A 16,037-nucleotide genomic window follows, 5' to 3' on the forward strand; every position below is an offset into this window, starting at 1 on the left:
GGTTAACTGTTACAGGAAATATAAAAGGTAAAGTTAAGGTCTAAGACAAGAAAAATATAATGCAGAAGTGTTCCAATATCAGTTAAAGAACTTGAATCTTCAGTTAGTAAACATAGAATAAAAAATGTGTGAAAGACTTGATTCAAAACCAACAGATTAGATTGTGGATTTCCCCTCAAAGCTGAGCTGATTAGTTTTTCATCATTTTGTCTCTTTGGAGCTCCATGACTTATTTCCCTGTGGTCTGTGTGTGTTGTGAATGTGGATCCAAAAGCTGCCAACACAGAGGCTTCTGGTCTTCAGCCCAGTCTTGCACTCCCCACAGCTGTTGGCAGTTTTGCCATTGATTCCAGGGGAATCAGAACAAGCCTTTCAGAAACATAACTAGGACACTGTGGTTGTTCAAGCAGTGCAAGAAGCAATATTTTCCAATGCAGTTCAAACAGGTTAAGCAGCTAATAGCAGGTGATTCAAGACTGCTTAGTTTAGTATTAGATTCTCTGGGGGAAAGCACAGATTCTTATAAAAGTAGGGTCCATTCTGCTCTTCATCAGATTTTCCCACTACAGGTACTTGGATGGCACCTGTCAAACAATATTGGCACAAATAAAAATGGGTGAAGTAAACTATGGATGTTGTTGCGACTTCCAATAATAGGCCCACGGGGAAGGAAATTCTCAAAATAGTATGGTGTTAGCAAAAATAGGCAAGCTACATTTCTGAGCCTGCTTAGAAAGTAGGCCAGTGCCTATTTTTAAGCTTATTACATTTTCAGAAATGAAATGCAAGACACAGACAGGAATTCACCTAGTCATGAAAAGACTACACAGAGAACAGATGATAGTCTAAAATTTCATGTCTGCGATCCGCTATAAGAGGCAGGATTCTAATAATTAATTCAGAAAGTTTCTAAAGTTATGAAAGAAATTGTATCTGGAAAATAGACCATCAACATTTTAATATGGCATTAATGAACTTTACATAAGAGAAACATGGTGTCCAGTCAATGGAGAGATAAAGTTGCATGCAACTTAATTTAAGAAATGTAAGTCTTGTCTTTCAAAATTTAAGACATGAATTTATAGCTATTGCATGTGCAATAGTCAAAGGCTGTTTTCAAGAAATTCTTGTTTGCCGCGTTGTGAGAGATAAGCTGGAAATCTCTTGGAAAGTCGGTGAATAGATGCCAAAGACCCCATTACTATAGTTCAGTAAGTATTCCTACCTTGGCCAAGGACTTGGTTAAGCACAGAGACCAATCCATCTTTCCCTTCTGGTACCATGCTAAGGCATTTGGCTACTTTGTCCTCTAGCATTAGAGGATTCCATCTTCTCAGTAAACACACAAATCTGATCCCCATCACAGACGTTAAGTTCAGATCAGTAATTTTTTTGCTGCAAACTAAATTCAAGTCTATGCAAATGATGCTGTATTCACTTATCTTGATAACCTGAAGTTATAGACAAGGATGTTTTTTCAGAGGGAACTAAAGTAGAATTAAAATCAAATATAGAATATCATATAGAAAAGTGAACACCTTTTCAATTACAGAAAGTCATCTGAAAATGCAACATGGAACAACAGAATATTTTGCTGAATAGTTAGTGTGGTGCAGGCTAGAGTCATCTCAGGCTGATATTCTCCATAGTGTTAGAGATTTATCTTAGACCCACAAGTAAACATGATCAGGGACTCATCTGGTACTTAATTAAGCACATGAGAGGGAGATGCTGATACTGGAGGCAAGGCAATAGACTGCAGAGCACAAGAATGACAGAGGTAGCTTTCATGTTTACCTGAATACCACTGCCACACATTATACCTGAGAAACGGTAAATTGTTTGAGACTTTTTGTATGCTAATTCCAAATCTATGAGCAGGAAGAAATCAATGGATTTGATTTGGTCTGATATTGAATGGTCTGATTCAATGAATCCACCAGATGACTTTATACTACCATCCTTAAATCAAACTATCTGGCTTTGTCTGGCTGTCAAATTGTGCTTACAGATTTCTTGTCAGGTAAGACTCAAATATTTTCTGCCCTCTCTGTGATTTTTTTAAATTAAATTTTAAAGCATTATCTATAATAAAAATACAATCAAAAATAGAAGAAAATTAGAGATCTGAGCTGTTCAGTGTGGTAGATTTCAGATCTGGATTTGAAAAATAAATCCTTATAAAGAAAAATGGATTAAATCTTCACATAGTAAACTCAGCAATATTAAAAGATGAAGCAAATCTGAGTCTGTCACAAGCATATTTTTAAAAGGATATTCTTGGTGTTGCTTCTGTTCTTTTATCACACAGGGAATGTTTTTCAATACATTCACTCCTTGGTTCCATTCTACTGCAAAAACTGCCCATTAAAGCCCTAAATTTCTGTGAAACCAGACCTAGAGAACCATGCATATCTGCAAAGGGCAAGCTACAGCCTCCTACTTGCCATCAAAGGATGAAAGGTCTTCAGGCTGCCCCCCTGCCTTTCCTACACCTACTGCCTGCTTCTCCAGTGGGATCTGCAACTTCCCTGGTCTAAGAGGGGACATGGGGTAAAATGATGCACATGGCACCATCCTTGCCATTCTTAAAAATGCCTTAGATAAGTAATAGTTCAGATAAATCTGCATATTGAAAAGTATGTCTTTTCTAGCACCATGTGTTTTTCACGTGCTCTTGAGGCAAAGCTTTCATTTTGTTGCTTCATCTTTCTGCCCGTGCAAATGCTGCCAGCAGAGGCTTTCTTCAGAAGGTGACAAAAAAAAAAGATTTAAAGTATGAATTGTTATGCCAAAGTTTTAAGACGTATCATGTGAAATCCATGAGTTTCCGCAAGTTTAAATGCATTGACTAGAACTGTACTAATTAATATTTCTGTGACAGGCTATAAAAAAGAAACAAATGCAAATGAATTTTGGCTGTAATTTCCTACTGCAATGCTTTTGTCTAAGTCCAGGATATACACACCAACACATCGCAGCCAGAGCTGAATTTTGACTGGCATGTGCCTTGGGTCACCAGTGCCCTAACCAAAGACACAGGAACAAGACTACAGACTTGCACAGCACCACCCTACCTCAGAGTTCACAAACATAATAAAAAATAAGATTGATGTGCTTTATGATCATCCTCTCTGGTAGAAGTAGTACCAGTAGTAGTAGTAGAAGTCATAACAATAGTATTTTTACATTGCCGACGAGAATTGTACAGAATCAACAAGGTATTTGTGTCAAAAAAAGATGAATCCTGCCATGGTTGGCAAGAGCTGATGACATTTTGAAAAACTGGCAAAGTTTAATTGCATTAAGCAGTATCCCTCACCCCTCAGTTCTGTCCCAAGCTCTGAACACTTTTAAACAGCACTAGAATGAACCATGATACAGTGAAGATGCAGGGCTAATAGCAGCCTGTGGGGAAGTGGCCAGATACGAAGGAACATCAGAACCAAGTTGTGCCACTTGTTCTCAGGACAGAACTACCTCCATTTTAAACAGCTTTTAAAAAATGTAAAAAATAAAGGCCCTGTTCCTTTTTTCTTTAGAATACCTCTAAACACACACAGAAAAAGATATTACAGAAAATTTTAACCAATTCTGAAGCTGCAAAACTGTTCTTTGTTACAGTCGTTTGAATACAGAAGGACAATTCACTGTAAATAAATGTTTAAAAGTATTTTTCTTAAATACTTCTGATATTTTTCTCCTCCAGTATCAGTGATTTTTCCTGTCACTTTCTCTTCTGGTTGTGCTGATCTTTTTACCATATGTGTGCTCAAGTGTCCAATGCAGAATGTTCTCTCCCACTGCAAGAGTCATTTCAATCTCACTCTGGCCCAGCTTGTATCCCATCCTAGGCTCCCTTCCTATGTGCTTAGATAAGCCATTCCTTCTTGCTCTCGTCGATGGTCTCCGTAAAGTTGGGGTCATTGTTCATGATGGCAGCATCGGCACTTTCAGCTGACTCTGCTCCTTTGGCCTCATTGGTATGGTAGGTTCCCTTGTGGCGAAACATGTAGCGGATCAGGAACACCAAGGTACAGAGGATGGTGAAGATCACCACAGCAATGATGCCTGAGCAGAGGAGGAAAGAAAAGATGCCACTAAAGAGGCTCACAACACACAGATTCTGATACAAAGAAAGAGGCTCAAAGCTTAATGGGTGGCTGAATATCACCACAGTTGCCTGGTTTCCAGTTCTCTAAAATGTACACTATTATAACTGAGGGAAGTCTGCAACTTTCATCTCCCATAGTTTACCTTTGACATTAACACCTAGTTACAGAGGTGAGCTTTGCTGACATTTAGGCAGAGCATGCTGAGTGTTCCTAAAATGATGGGGTGAAATGGGGACATACTGTTGCCTGGGCAGCTGTTCAGATAGAGGACACTAGATTATCAACCAGGACACAGAAATTACAACATTTGTCAGTTAAAAAAAATCTTGTAATCACACAGAATTATTTTATGTCACTTATGTTAAATGATGGGTTGAGTAGCCAGATTGTTAAGGCATGGTCTGAATTCTCTGAGTAATGCAGTACTATCCTTATTGTACAGTTGGGTGCCAAAGAATGAAGTTATAAGTAGTAATAAAAAAATAAAGTAAAAATGAAAAATAATGTAACAAATCAAAACTGAAGCAATTGACATAAACCTGGTTATGGATACACAGTCCCTTGTTGAGGACAGGAAAAAGAAACAAGTAATTCCATTAGACTGCACACATTACTATACTTGGCATTGCCTTACAAGACAAAATATCTCTCACCACCAATATTTCATTTTATATGCATTTAGAACTGACTAAAAGATATTAGGATGATCTTTAAAACATTTTTATATGCCTTCAGAATTTGTTGCACTACCAAAGTTGTCTCCAGAGAGTTTTGGTGTAACATTACAGTACAGAAGGATGGGGTGGAGCAAATGGGAAATATGCATAAATTTATTCAGGATCCTTATAGCTGGAGACAGCTTGTCTGAAGGTCTTCAATTTAAGGCTAATTTAAGATACAAGTTCTTTAATTATTTCACATCACCCGAGAACCTATCAGACTGAACGGCACTCCCAGGCATGTAAGTTGTAGCAGAACCTGGCCCCTAAAAAACAAGGCAAGATCATGAATTATTTCTGTCAAGAGTGTAACTAACAGTTTTTGCCATAGATTCATGTTGAATTGGATGTAACTGGATAACGGTCCTTGCCATTTAACATAAACAAATTACTCTATTACAACAAATAACTATTCAAGAGTAGATCCTCACAAGCATGCTTGTTATGTGGATTAAAAATATGAATATTTTGATATAGTTGAAACTGAATCTGAGGGTAATAAACTAAGTGAGAACAAGCCATTTCTCTAGAACAAATTACCTGAACAGAAATTTACAAACTTCTACTTTGGTGTAATTTTCCCAAAGTCAATTCTTAGCAAGAAGATTGACTGTATTACCTACTGCAACTAAGACTCACAGTCATGCTGCAAAATCTCTTAGGAAAGTAGACACTTCTCCTACCTCCAATAATAGCAGAGTTTCTGTTAACTCCATCTCCTAAAGCTTGACCATTGTATGGGAAATCAGCATTGGCTGTAAATAGAGAATTAAAGAATCATGTTATAATATCACATAACTTACCAAAATAGTTCAGAAATACATCCAACATACTTAGACACAATTTAAAGAAAATGTAAATGGATAGATATTTATTTAAATAAATATAAAAGAAAAATATATTTCACTATTATCTGATCCCTTATAACTTTTCACTTCCTCCTTGACAAAAACAAGAATAAAATGAAGCAGGTACTCTCAATAAGCACTGCTATAAATACAGAAGGTAATTCTGTTACTCTACTAAAATAAATACAGTAAGTTGTATTAGCACAAAACCAAAAACATACAAACCTTTCTTGCAGAAGCATGTGAACATACTCTTGGTTCTAACCTTGAGAAAACATTTCAAAGGTTTAACAAGAATTTTTCACAAACCATTCTGGTTTCAGCTGGGTCAGAGTTATTTTCTTCACAGTGTTTGTTATGGTGATAGGTTTTGTCTTTAGGAGAAAAACTATGTTGATAGAGTATTAATGTTTTAGTTGCTGAGCAGTGCTGTACAGAACCAAGGACGTTTCAGTTTTTCTGCTTCTTGCACTGTTCTTCCAGGGAGGGGGCTGCAGGGCCTTAATGAACTGAGAGGGAACAGAACCAGCTGACCTATACTGGCCAAAGGGATATTTTTATATGATTATATCTATATGATATTCATAAGATATATGATGACTGTAAGGCTGTTGATGTGGTCTACCTGGATTTCAGTGGTGCATACCTTCATGCAATGGGTTTGCCAGACATACTCAATATACATTTGATAAAAAACAGCAAGCTGTTTATTCTTAAAAAACAAAGCCTTTCACTTTCTACAAAAACAGAGAATAAATCCATTAAGTCAGAAAAAAAAATCACACCACTTGAAAAAAAAACACTGCAGATTTAATCCATTATGTTTAATTTTCAATGTGATGCTGAAGCTAGTATGGATTTAACTAAATCCCACATTAAATACTGCACTGCATTTATACACTTAGAATGAAGGCATCTCGCATTCTGATGGCAGCTTGGAAGTGCTAAAGCATGGTCTGCAAACTCTTCTATATACTGTGGGAGATGACATATTGTTTTTGCATGGGTGGTAGAATGTGGTACCAAGAGACTTGTCTCAAAGCCAGTACTGCAAGATGGTTTTTCTTTTTTCTGTGGAGTATGCACATTCTTGCGAGATAGGGGGAGTGGCACCATGAAAGAGTGTTGCTTTTGAAGCTATCAGGAGAGTCTGGCTGGCAAGTTATTTTATGTACTCTCCTCCCTTGGGTATATCACTGGGGACGGGGCGGGTGGACAAGGGTAATGGCTTTGGGACATATATCTGCTCCCAGAATAGAACAAGAGGAGGCAAACTTATCTGGAAGGTATGTGGCAGGTAATGTTGGCTTAGCGACCATTTTGTGGATTCTGCTTGCTTGGAGGGACCAAGAAAGATGGACTTTTGTCAGATACCTGCACAGAGGACGAGCATGTGGACAGAATGTGAACATGGTAGCAGGAGAGGGACTCAGAGTTAGGAAATATAAGAACTTTTTTCCTACACAACATGCACTTCTGCTTGTAGTATTTCTGTTCTGCCATTGCAATTGTGAAATATACTGTTCACTGAGATCCTTGCCCGGGCCTAAGTTACTGTCTTGCGAGTGTTTCTCATGGTATACTACCTCTTCTGGTATCTCACTTTTATTCTTTTATTTATTTTTTTCCTGTTATTTAACAAAGAAAGGTAGTTTGGCAAATGGGAGCTCATTTTACCTAATGTAAGTCTACTACATGTAGATTTCCTTTATATTTACACAAAGGATAAAAATTTGGAGGTGAAACTTCGTTAGTAAACTGCAGAACCCTTATCTTAGGGAAAAACATCCATGAATTGAACAACCCCATGCAATTAATATGCATCCTATGATTCTGAGTACAAGGCAATTTAACTTTGGAAGGTTATCTACTACAAACATAAAAAATCAGTTTTGGCTTTTGCTTGCTTCCCTAGTCTGAGCAAGATGTCATTTAATGGTGACATACATCTGAATTGAAATTCTGAATTGAAAGATATTTAAATAAAAGCTTAGTAATAAACTTTTTAACATATGCTCTGGAAATAGATATTAAAATGCATGCTAGTGTATTTATAGACATCTACATCCAATTTGAACTTTTGTTTTCAAATGTACTCCAGACAGGTAATTCACTGTGAATCAAGTACTTGAATTGGACTGAATCTAAACTAGGCCTCATAGCTTGAGCAAACTGGTAACTTTAGGAAGAAATACAGGGACCTTAGAAATGCATGTACTGCTGAAGAGAGCTGCTGTTTGCAACTCAGTACAGGGGTGATCCCATGAAGATAAGGACATCACAATGGTGAGTAGGGTGGTTGTTTACAACACAATGGAGGCTCCAGAGAAGATAAGTGGAGTTGCTGTTTGCAACTTGGTGGGAGAGTCCTGTGAAGATAAGGAGGCAGACTTGCTGTTCTGATATAATTCAATCCCCATAACAGTTGGAAATATAATCCCATGATCACCGGACATGTCAATCACTTTTGGAATTTCTGTCCAGGTCCTTGGAATGTGATGAATATTTATGTGTTGTGCCTTTAAATGTGTAGTCGTTTCTCTCTTCAGTGTGCATGTTTGGTGGAGCAATCCCCATGCATCCAGTCCTGTAATAAAGGGAATACCTGCTTGACATAACTCATTGGCATGTCAAGCTACTTTGTTGTATTTCTCGGCTTCAACTGGCTTAAGACAATATGCAGAGGTGGACGTGTCATTTTTAAATTACATGGTCACCTTTTTTGCTTCCCTTCTACACTTATTTTCAAGTAACCAAGACAAAATGGATTGTTGCACAAAAACTGATACAACTGAGATGAGAAGAAAACACAGGAAGGGAACAATATTGATGATCTGTTAGGTTTTGATTACTGACTTTTTTTTAAGCCACCACAGTCACATTCTAGAAATAAATGACTTGTTGAATTCCTGTGCTTCATGGCCACTAAGAAAGGATCACCATAGCAACAGGAAAAGACTATGCATTCCAAATGTATTCCCAAGCTGAACAAAATAATGTTCTGGTAGCATGGCAAAAAGCCAGCAATGGATGGAGAGGTAGAGAAGTGACATTTTTGAAATGATAAACATTTTTTGAAGAACTGGTATTAGAAATTAGAAATATGTTAATTCAAGGCTAACAGAAAGTGCAAGTCAATGAATCTAGAGGCTGAACTGCTCAAGTGTCTGAGGAGGAAATCAACAAGCTCTCTTACTGACAAAACCCCTGAGCCTGACTTTAAGGATCAATTAAATGCAAATGACTGATATGTGTCTTTATGATTTCCCTCTCCCTCCCTCCTTCTCCCCCACTCCCTCCTTCCCCCCCCCCCCCCTCCCTTTTGTAACAGCATCTACAGTGTTTTGCATGTAAATGGAGGTGCCCATCATAGTAACTACTTAAAAGAATTTAAGGCATACATCTTATGTAGGCCAGCCACCAGGCAAGAAACTGCTTAGTATCTAGTTAACTATCTACAAGGTCTGATCCAGTATTGCAGTTTAGAAATGAAGAAATCATTAATTTTGACAATTAATTCAAGAGTTTCCACTCTGGGTTAAATCTCCTCGATACAAAGAGAAGGCATCACAAGAACTCATTTAGCAATGTCAAATAAGAACTACTCAGGCTTTGTAAAAGTATCTCTGTTGGTCTAACACAGTATTCTCAGTTTCAGGAAAAATATGTTCTGTAACTGTATTAACTTAGATATAGATTATGGTGTTTGGTAAATGAACATGTTTGCTTGTAATGTGACACTACATTAGCAAATCAGCAGTTTGCACTGATTTTTTTGTTTGTTACCCAAATCCCACTAGAAAACTTTAACACGAAGCATGTGGAAGGAGAAAATGCAAAAATCAGTGATGTAAGTAATAGTTTCCATTGACTCTGGAGCTGAAATAGTCTTTGTACTCTCATTGTGAATTTATTCCTTCATTAAACAGAAGAAATACTACCATGCCTTATCTACCCATACTACCAATAGATATTAAAATGCATGCCAGTATAGTTATAGACATCTACATCCAATTTGTACTTAGACTTTTCATTTTCACTACTAACCACCTGTTCTCAACACTTAAATTAATTTTAAAAATTCATTTTAAAATGAAACAGATGACACGACAACATAAATTAAAGATTAAAATATGTATGGAATGACAAATCCTACATGCTTTCAAACGTGCTCTTTGTAACCACTTATTTGCAGCAGAGTGAGTGTGAATATCCTGTGCCTTCTGCTCTAGCACCATTACAAATGTTTCTGTGAATTTCAAGAGACCTTTGCCCTTTCATTCACACATGGCTCAACATCCTTTCATTTCTATCCCAGTGGAAGACCATTTACACACTCTACTGTAATTGTTGTACTCTATAGTATTCAGCATTTCCTTACTAGGAGTCTTTAAAGCAATATAATATTTTCCCTCTACTGTTGCTGAACACTGGGGAGGACAAGAGGAAGAATGCCTAGCCTTAGTTCTTACTGAAGCTTCTTATTACCAGAAGTGAACATAAGGCATCATGCTCTGGTTGCCCAAGACTGAAACAGTCAAGTAAAGCCCTGTTACTACAGTGAGATTTTTTTTTCACTGGACAGAAGCTAATGGACCACTTGAAGCACCCTAAGTGCATGCTGCATGGTCCCTGATACCCTTCATGACTGAGTACTGCAAATAATGAAGTACAAATTTATATATTTTTTAATTTGTCTGGTCAAAGTATAATTGATTCTGCAAAGGTTTCCTATGCAAGACTGAATCAAAATAACACCAAGCATAGTAGCACAGGACAAGGACCAATAGAAACTCCTTTTTTAACACCAATGAGCTATTTTGAGTAAATTTGGCCAGGCTTTTATTAGCTTGCAGTCAAATTATCTATTGGAAAAATAAACCAAAATTAGCAACCAGTATACATTAACTGCAAAAGATTTATTGTACTAGTTAATTCTTAATAAGTTTATGGCACACTTTTTAGAGACATGAGTCAGTAAGGAGATGTCCTTAAGGAAATGTGCTTCTATGGAAGAAGGAGCTTAGAACATAACCCTTACAAACTGATTGAATAATTTCAGAGAAAAAAATGGACTATTAAGGTTTCTGATGAAAAAAGTCAAGTAGGACATTGCATGTTGTGAAATATATAAATATATATATATGTAAAAAATTATCTATATTAGTAAAAAAAAGGCCCAGTGGCATGAAGGGAATGGGAGGTTTTAGAGTAAGATGTTCCCGGTATCTGTATTTGGACCTTCAGCTTCAGACTATCTTCTGCTTCTTACAAACCTCTGCCTACCTTTCTACTGAAGAAGAGCTGAAAGGCAGGGCTGGAAGGAATTGCTTGAGATTTTGAAAAACAGTAACAAAGGTATGACCTTGGCACATGAACTTCTCGCATACCAAAACTATCAGAAAGACAGATGCATTCCCAATCACAATAGAACTAATTAGATTAAAAATCGTTATGATCCCCATTTCTCCTCTAATATTTTAATTTTATACCATTGTGAAGCAATCAACTTGACAGGACAGTTTCTAATTTGTGCTGATAAATGAAATCAGTGAAATCAGAAAAGAGGGAAATCAGAATGAGTCCAAAATATGACACATCAACATACACATGAATATAAATTTAAATGGAGCTGATTTTTTTTTTCTAAACTATGTAATTGACACCCAAGCAGCAAGAAGAAAAAGTACAATCCTCTGAAGTCAAGCACAGTGTATATTTCCAAAGACTGTCAAACACAAACCAGAATATGATTGCTGGGATCAGCAAGTTGTTTTGGCTTTCTAGCATTTTCTGCATGAGAATGCAGAATGAATGCAGTAACTGATAGGATTTCCCATTAAACATGGCCTAAGGAAAGCAGACATTTCAGAAAACAAATAAGCACTTTATAAATACATTTATGTACAATTTTTTTTTTGTATGAAGCTGACTACAATAAATTTACTAGCAATTCAAGAGAAGAAATACTACCATGCCTTATCTACCCATACTACCAATGTCTTGCTTACTACATATCCAATACTACAAAGTACTACCACAGCTATGTTATGATCCTTTACAAATGTAAACAAATCCCAACAAAACATAAAAACAACAACAGAAAGTGAAGAAAAAAGATGCATTTATTCTCTTAACTGCTCAGCTGATTTAACATGGAATGAAGCCCAGTTTACCTGAATCTAAGTGCCATGGGTCAGTTGCAGCAGACATTGGTGGGATTGTCAGTGGCGATGCTCCACAGTTGGATTCCACCAGTTCTCCTTGAATGTGGACGTGAGAGGAGGTATTGGTAGATCTCAAAGCTGCTTTGAGGGGAGCAATCTGGTTGAACTGTACTCTTGATAGGCAACCAGTGAATCCTGGTGTGTTGTATTTATATATGTCTTGGTCAATCTTCCCAATTTCTACGGGAAATCAAGAAACAAAAAGATACAGCAAAACAATTAACTGCTTTAGAAAGCACGGTCTTAGCACTCAGTTCCCAGAGCTCAGTTCCAAAATCTGTGTTTCAGACCCTGCTAGTTTTCTTTCCATTTTGTTAAGATTAAAGCAGGAAGCCTTAAGTCTTGCTGAGACTGTTTCACAGGTATGCTACCATAAAAATGAAAGGCTGGGGAAGTCAACAAACAAAAGACCAGGAAAAAACCTCTCCTCCAGGAAGTAATGAAAGAGAAGATACAGGGATAGTTGTGGCCAGGATGCCTCCTCCCAGCTGAAGCTGCTCCTTCATTCACCCCAGCTCCTTGCTCTCCAGTCTGTCTTGGTTGGTCAGGACCCTGCCAACAGAACCACTGCACACGCTTGTGCCGTTATCATTCACACTCCACTGCAATTAACTCCCCTACCCTCCCATTTCATTTCAGAGACCAAGCATCCCTTTGGCCAGATGTAGAAAATAGTCCTTCTCCAATTATAGAATTATGGCTTTTCACAATAGAATTCTGAACACAATAGAATAGTGTCCAATCTCACTTGGCAAGTTAATAGCCTTGCAAATGCCACTGGGCAAAGTAATGTTGAAAATAATATTATTTCTCTGCTGAAAATGATGCGCTACTACTGAAAATGATCTTATCCACCTGAATTGAAAAGCTGTAAAGAAGATCTATTTTTGAGCATGGTGGTGACACAAGGCACCATTACTGAGGACCCACAATTTGAAATTCATTATTCTATGAATCTAGAAGAAAAGAAGTACAAATATCTTGTACAGAGGAAAAAATCTGCATAAGCAACAAAAAAATGTTAAAAACAAATGTTTTTCTAAGTGTATGTGCAGAATACTTGTACATTATTATTTTTCTTTCTAGGACTCTGAAATGCTGACTGATACAAAGTTGTAATAAATTCTACACAGTATTCAATACATACAGAGAGGATCTAGACATCCATTCATGTGGATTATGTTACATTAGAAAGGTAATGTAACATAAATTGAAGTACAATTTGTGGATACATACAGCAATGTATCCAGTATCTTGCTGTGAATTCCCTTGGAGTTCAGTAGTGGTGCCCTCCAGGATAGAAAGAAGGCATACTAAAGGATGCTTCTGGCATGGCAGGGCTGTCAGTAAGCATTATATAGCCATATGGCTCTTTCTTCTTTGAAACTGGGAAAGCTCTGGCCCAAAAACAAAAACAAAACCAAAAACATACAAACAAAACACCAACAACAAAAATACATAGTGGGGCAGGGACAAGAAAAGCATAATATATATACTGCAGTGATTTTGACTGTGACAAAAGATGCCTTTGAAACCAAAGAATCTCAGTAGCACAACTCCTAAAACTCATTAGTACAATTTACTGGAGACTATTTCGTACACATTTTAATCAAGACAGCATTTGAGTTCTGCTGTGAAAATGGTGAAAAATACAGCTGCCTGGATTTAAGACCATCTCTTATATATGTGCCCCTTCATGATGAGAAACACAACAGCGTAGCAATTCTGGAAATAGGGTAGTCTTATCAATACTGTGAGAAGCATAGCTTTTCTCACAGAGTGATATTTCCGAATGAACTGCCTGAATACTATTTCACTTAAGATTAAGTCTCCATCGAGAAGGTAGATAGAAGGTTATAAATATCTATATCTGTTACAAATCTTTTTAACACATCAGCTAGCTGTACTGAATTGCATCTACATTATCTCTGCATAATATTGTAATAGACTGCACAGGTGAAGTGTTGATTCAGTTAAATGAACCACTAATAGTTTTGGGGCCGACCTTTGCTATAGTAAAGCATCTTGTGTTCTCTTTGTCCCCTGTAGTCAGAAAGATACAGTGCTACATTACCATCAAAGAGCAGCCCAAAAGGCATCTTAAGCAACTCTGTTCTTGCACCAAGCTACACATAACAGAATGCAGTTTAAACTCTACTGAAAGGAAGCTATTGGTTACAAGACGTTACAGTGAACTGAGTCTACTAAAACATTTTCTCTTATTTGCAGGATTTAATGCCTAACTTATAAGTGATTCAGTGCAACAATGAACCCTAGCACATGCCAATACTTGAGGACTAGCATGGTGTAAAAAAACATGGAGTTTAAACAAATCAGCTTGAACACCATACAGTATACAATCAGTCTGGGCTGTCATACATCCACAAGATTGAAGCAACAGGGAGAAAAAAGTGCAACTACAATGCACCCAGAAAGGCAGATAATGCCAGATAAGGGATAACTACATTCTGACATACCACCTAACTCTTCTACTGAATATATTTCAGTGTGAAGACCAAGCACTTGTTTGCTTAGTGGCTGTTTATATCTTCTGTCTTAACAACAGCAATATGTATAAAGAAGTATACTGACACACATGTGTAGATGCTATGCATGGTATCAGATACGCTAAACATCCACAGTAAGAAGCAAAGAAGCTATACTCCCAGGCTGATGTTTAATTGAGCTATAGCTGATGTAAAATTACAGGATAGGCATCAAACTGAACTGCTGTAAACACTTATCCTAAAATATTCATTGCATGTAATTTCAGCTCATTGGTCAAAATTTAGTAATTGATGCAAACCAAGTACAAAACACTAGGAATATTATTATTGTCCATTATTTGCAAGAGTGCATATTGATCTCTGCATATATATATCAAACAAGAGAAGGTACTTCATTATGGAGGACTTGTGACAGGCATGCTGGGAGCAGCAAGAGGTTATACAACCCTAAAAGCTGGGACATGAGCTTCTCAGGACCTGAATGCAAATCACTACCACTCCTACGCAAATTCCAAATCCTACAAAGCAGACATGCTTGTTTTATTTATTTATTTATTTATTGTGGGTACCTGGATGTATACCCTTTTATAAGAAATCACATTTTGTACAGAATAGTTTACTTCAGACAGTTTATGTCTAGACTGACAAACTCACTGACTGCTATTTGAAATATGGAGAAGACATTATTTGTGATGTAAGAAGAATTCTGCCAATTGTCCCAGACAGTAACTTCATGCAAAAAGCATAGTGGTTTCATTTGCTGACATTTGGTCTTATCCAAGGTGCACACAAGGGAAAAATTACTTAGGAAGACTGTAACAGCTCAGAGTGAGCTACAGTTGCAATAGCAGCTCCACTGGCAGTGGCAAAAATAAGGCCGTTTCCTTCAAAAATGTTTCCGATGCTTTCAGCACATGCTTAAAATGATTGTACCAAGTGAAAACTGCGCAGCATCAGAGGGAGAAAACAGGTTGGGAAGCTGTGCTGCTCAATGGCTCTGCAGAAGTTCCAAAACAGAGCCATGGCTTTAAGATCATTGCATAGTTGTGAAAGACAACAATAAAAATTTTAATAAATACATCAAGAGTAAGAGGAAGGCTAGGGAAAATCTCCATCCCTTGTTGGATGGAGAGAGGAAGACCAAGGTAAGGCTCAGGTACTTAATGCCTTCTTTGCCTCAGTCTTTAATAGTAAGACTAGTTGGTCCCTGAGCACACAGCCTGTTGTGCTGGAATATAGGGATGAGGGAAAGAATAGGCCCTGCATAGTCCATGATGGGATGGTTTTGGACCTGTTCTGAAAGCTGGACACTCCACTCTGGTCCATGGAACCAGATGGACTGCACCCTAGAGTGCTGAGGGAGTTGGCGGATGTGGTTGCCAAGCCACTCTCTATCACCCTTTGACAGTCCTGGCTAACCAGGGATGCCCCAGCGGACTGGAGACTGGCAAATGTGACATCCAGCTTCAAAAAGGGATGGAAAGATGATCCTAGTAGCTACAGACCTATCAGTCTCACTTCAGTGCCAGGGAGGTTATGGAATGGTAATCTCAGGAGTCTTTACAGATCAATTAAAGGTCAACCAGGGGATCAGGCCCAGTCAGCAAGGGATCATGAATGG

The 16,037-nt window shown here is 37.6% G+C and overlaps 1 protein-coding gene across 1 annotated transcript in view; it reads right to left on the minus strand.

The window, feature by feature from the left end:
- Positions 1–1,468: 1,468 nt before the first annotated feature.
- Positions 1,469–16,037, minus strand: part of CNTNAP2 (contactin associated protein 2) — a 677,682-nt gene continuing 663,113 nt past the window's right edge. Inside the window, exons 22-24 of the mRNA XM_065752999.1 lie at positions 11,859–12,089; positions 5,518–5,589; positions 1,469–4,071 (exon numbers count right to left, since the gene is read on the minus strand). Coding sequence (XP_065609071.1) covers positions 3,872–4,071; positions 5,518–5,589; positions 11,859–12,089 — 503 coding nt within the window. The 3' untranslated portion in view covers positions 1,469–3,871. The remainder of the gene's footprint in view (positions 4,072–5,517; positions 5,590–11,858; positions 12,090–16,037) is intronic.

The sequence above is a fragment of the Cyrtonyx montezumae genome, unplaced genomic scaffold, assembly GCF_038088225.1.
Source record: "Cyrtonyx montezumae isolate F1298 unplaced genomic scaffold, pur_monq_1.0 scaffold_8, whole genome shotgun sequence".
Classification (NCBI taxonomy): Eukaryota; Metazoa; Chordata; class Aves; order Galliformes; family Odontophoridae; genus Cyrtonyx; species Cyrtonyx montezumae.